The sequence below is a fragment of the Austrofundulus limnaeus genome, unplaced genomic scaffold (assembly GCF_001266775.1).
Source record: "Austrofundulus limnaeus strain Quisiro unplaced genomic scaffold, Austrofundulus_limnaeus-1.0 Scaffold177, whole genome shotgun sequence".
Taxonomy (NCBI): domain Eukaryota; kingdom Metazoa; phylum Chordata; class Actinopteri; order Cyprinodontiformes; family Rivulidae; genus Austrofundulus; species Austrofundulus limnaeus.
Window position 1 is genome coordinate 384,049 of NW_013952579.1, and position 4,147 is coordinate 388,195.

Genomic DNA, 4,147 nt, shown 5'->3' on the forward strand with positions numbered 1-4,147 from the left:
CACACACACACACACACACACACACAAAAAAAAAATATCTAGACACTGTGTAAACAGAGATGCTGAGGCATGCTGTAGGCAGAGATTGTAAAGTGGGTTTAATTCTTTGTTAAGCAGGTGTACAATCCCTCCAAGTCAAATGATAACACACAGAGGCAGCTAAATAAACACRCAATCAACCTGCGGGTTCAAACACTGGAGGTAAAATTAACCTGTCCCTGTAGGAAATTACCTGGAAAATACTCAAGTAAAAAAAACAGTTTTATCTAAAAGAAAATACAATTAGGTCAAATACGAGTCAAATTTTTTTAAAATAAAGACCAAAAATATCTGAAAGGTCATGTTTTATGCTGTATTATCTGAGATTTAACAGAGCAGTAGAAAAAAAAGGAAATTAAATCATCTGTGTGTATCTTAGTTTAGACATTTTCTAGAGAACACTCAGGGTAAACGAATAATGAAAAAAAAATCCAAAATATAAAAATGTTGTTTTAAAAATCTGAAAGTTACTCAGCTCTTACCTTGGCGGGAATGCGTGCTGTTAAGAGGTAGGCACGGTGAGAAGCCAGAGCCTGAAAAGAACAGAGAGAATTATGAACAAGATGAAGGAAAATAGCAAATACCTTAAACTTCAACAACAAGAAAAACGACAAACTACAGAAAAGCGTCACGCTGACTCAGAGATGTAAAGACGTGGAAAACAGCTGTCAGATTAAAGAGAGACACGAACTAAAGAGGTTTCTACTTCAAGAAGTCAAATCTCAGAGAGGTGGTGCTGAAATAAGTAAATCAGGCCTTCAGATCTAAACAAGCAGCCTTTATGTTCCCCTCATGGTTCAAWGAAATAAAACACAATCATGTCAAACGCTGAAGGCTTCAGTAGAAACAATTAGTTTGTACTACAGTAAGGTAGAGGATAAGAAGCCATAAAGCAAGACATCCTAACCTTATTAAAAAAGACCATGACAGTGGATTTTGTGCTGTCAGGAGATATAAAGTCTGACCTTTAAAACAGCCAGAGGGATACTTCCAGCTTTACCAAAGAAGAAGAAAAYCTTTTATGGATCATAAGTGCACATCAAGACAGGTTTCAATCGAACTCTCATTTCAGGACCAACTCTTATTTCAGGTGAAGCCATAGTTCAGATCTTTAGACGTRTGAACAATTAAAAACTCTGACGGTCTTTATACCTCAGTGCAACGCAACATTTAATTTTCATCAAAGTCACAAGCCAAGGCCGCGCTAGAATATTTACAGCTAGCTGCTGCTGCCTACCTTAACGAAAACCCCACCAAAATTAAATGTAATTACAATAATTCAAAACTGACAAAAGTTTACATAAAGAGTGTGTGTGATCTATTTAAAATTTTGAAACTAGAGTCATTTTAAGAGAAAAAAGRATCCACTTTGATCTGATTCTGTTCAGATTAACTCTCAATGGATCAATCTGATTAGGCTTAARCTCTAAATCTCCAAACCAACRTCAKTCAAAGAGCTATCTACAACAGGTAAGAAGTTAATAATTCAGAACTTTTCCACAAAACTCTCTTTGAAAGATCTCAATTTCTGAAAAAGCTGCACAATATATCTGTTTTTTTCCTATGTTTTTGCAGCCATAATTTCTGATTTAATGATTTTTACAATAATCATTTTAGGTACAATTAAATTATCATTGAAATCCTGGGTCATCTTAACCTGAAGAAGGTGAGCTATTTTTTTATTTTTTAAGCACAAAATTTTAACAGATTTCAGATAAACAGGATGTCGAAAGGGGTGGGGAATGGGAAAACGGATGAAAGCAAGATCAAGACAGGAGCATGAGAGATACAGAGGTTAAAAAAAGTCTTGAAACCACCACATCGTTTTTCTTAAAGCTGTGAAGGAAGAAACAGAAGGATGAGAGACACGGCTAAAAAGGATGACAGTGCTTTCCAGCCCTGTGTGGCTCAGCTCCACAGGCAGCGTTTGCATGTTTTGATGGGATGGAGACAGACAGGCAGGCCTGTGTGGCCAAAGATAACCTCTTCTAAAGAGCAAGAGTCACCACTGGTTTACTCATCCCTCCCCTCCCCACTGCAGCTCTTACACACAAAGTGGTTGCAGGGATGGCGATAATGACAGGGCACCACATGAAGATCTTGAACTTCACATGAAATGTGGAGAAGTTTAGTTAAATACTACAAATACTAATTTACAGCTTATTAGAGCTTTCTCTCAATAATGTTTGATATTAAACGGAAGAACCAGTTGTAGATTTAAAGTGTAAGAGATAGCAAGTGCAAACAAACACAATAAAACCCTCTATTTAATCAATTAACTGCACTTCTGTGGTATCGCACATGGATCAGGAGCAACTTGATGTTCAGTGTCTTGCCCRTAGAATAGTTCGACATGTGGGTGGGATCAAACCGCCAACCTTTCAACTGACAGACAACCAGTTCCTCTTATTCAGCCGCAGCCGATGAAGTTTAAATGATCTGCTGAACACCGTAAAGCGTAAATACAAAGTATCTTTGTGGGGGGTTAGAGTTCCTGTGGTTGAGTGTTGCCACGGCTGAATGTCTGCTCTGTGGGATCCAGTCTGACTCTGGTCCGACAAGAAGATGCTCGTTTTTTTTTTTTTTTTCTGTTGTTTTTATTGTTCAGGTTGTGAAAGCTCAATGACATTCTCGTGCCTCGCTTGGCTATGCTTTGTGTGACTTTCACGTCTGAATGTCCATCACGTTGACAGATTTTTATTCACAAATTCATGTCTCGTCCACGGGCCAGCCGGTCCCATAGCTACCCAGAAAACAGTGCATGTCTAACTTTGCACATGTGGTTTATTAAAAAATGGGGAAGGATACACAAAAATGAATACAGCTCAGTTTTTATTTTTTTTACAGATGAGCTCAAATTTTGTGTGAAAGTAGCCAAACTCATGTACAGCACAGACTCCACGAGCTAACGGATCACATGAGATCTTCGTTTTAGCTTTGGCATGGAAGCTGTGGGCGATATGTATCACTTTAAAGAATGCTTCAAGACCATATCAGGTTTTTTTATGAGTGTGTGTGAAGAAACTATGAAACCAGAGTAGAATTTTTGACAGTAATATTCTGCTGCAGAAAATGCCAATTTAATGTGTGTGTGTGTGTTTTTGTGTATTTTTTGGCGTGGCTTGGGCTGCAGACCAAGATGACAAATGGTGCTCTAGGGCTTGTGACACTAAGTTTGCATGTGATCCACCAGTCTGTGCATGACTGTGTATGCGTGTGCGTGCGTGTGCATGTGTGTGAGTGTGTATTACAGTAGCAGAAAGTGTAACGGCAGATGCCCTGTCCAGTCTCGTACACATGCTCCGATGCTGTTGCCATCTGGTCGGCTGAGTGGAGCTGAGGGCTCAGTGCTGGTCGCTGAMTGATGGGAAGGCTCAAGGCCTAAATCCACTTAAGATAGAGGGCTAAGACAGCGGGACATAGAAGGGAAGCTGCAGAGGGGCACGGAGGGGGTCATGGGGTATAACGCCTTTGTCCATTTGAAATAGGCAGATGGAGAGAGAGTGCAACAGGGCAGTCATGCATCTAAAGAGGGAATATAGAAGGATAAAAAACTAAAGAGAATACAGTAGGGCAAGACTACTTCAGCCACAGTTGTAAAACCTGTTTAAAAAGTTAAAATATCTGACTGCACTGATGTAATTCAACCAAAGAAAACTGACGGCTCACTGATTTCTTTTTATGTTTTAAGCCCATATGTTCCATAACTCTACATGCAATTCTTTTTTTTTGCCCCTTCAGTAGAAAACAAAACTGAATGTTAGTTTCTTAATTTCTGCATCAACAGTGGCTTTTTTATAATACTAAGAAAGAAAAAGAAAAAGTAGAAGAGAAATATAAGGACATAGGATAATAGGACACCACACCTGACATCTGACCATCACACAGAATCAGGCACATACACATACAAACATACACATATACACACACATACATGCATACATACATACTTACATTGGTTTGCAAAAGTATTCATACCCCTTGAACTTTTCCATATTTTGTCACATTACAACCACAAACATAAATATATTTCACTGGAATTTAATGTGAAAGACCGGAAATGGAAAGAGTATGGCACCACAGTAAACCTGCCAAGACAAGGCCGTCC

The 4,147-nt window shown here is 38.8% G+C and overlaps 1 protein-coding gene across 1 annotated transcript in view; it reads right to left on the minus strand.

Moving 5' to 3' along the window:
• Nucleotides 1-4,147, minus strand: part of LOC106524124 (leucine-rich repeat-containing protein 16A) — a gene marked incomplete in the record, with an annotated part of 107,406 nt that overhangs the window by 55,526 nt on the left and 47,733 nt on the right. The window contains 1 exon segment of the mRNA XM_014017798.1: nucleotides 522-572. Within this exon segment, the coding sequence (XP_013873252.1) occupies nucleotides 522-572 (51 nt within the window).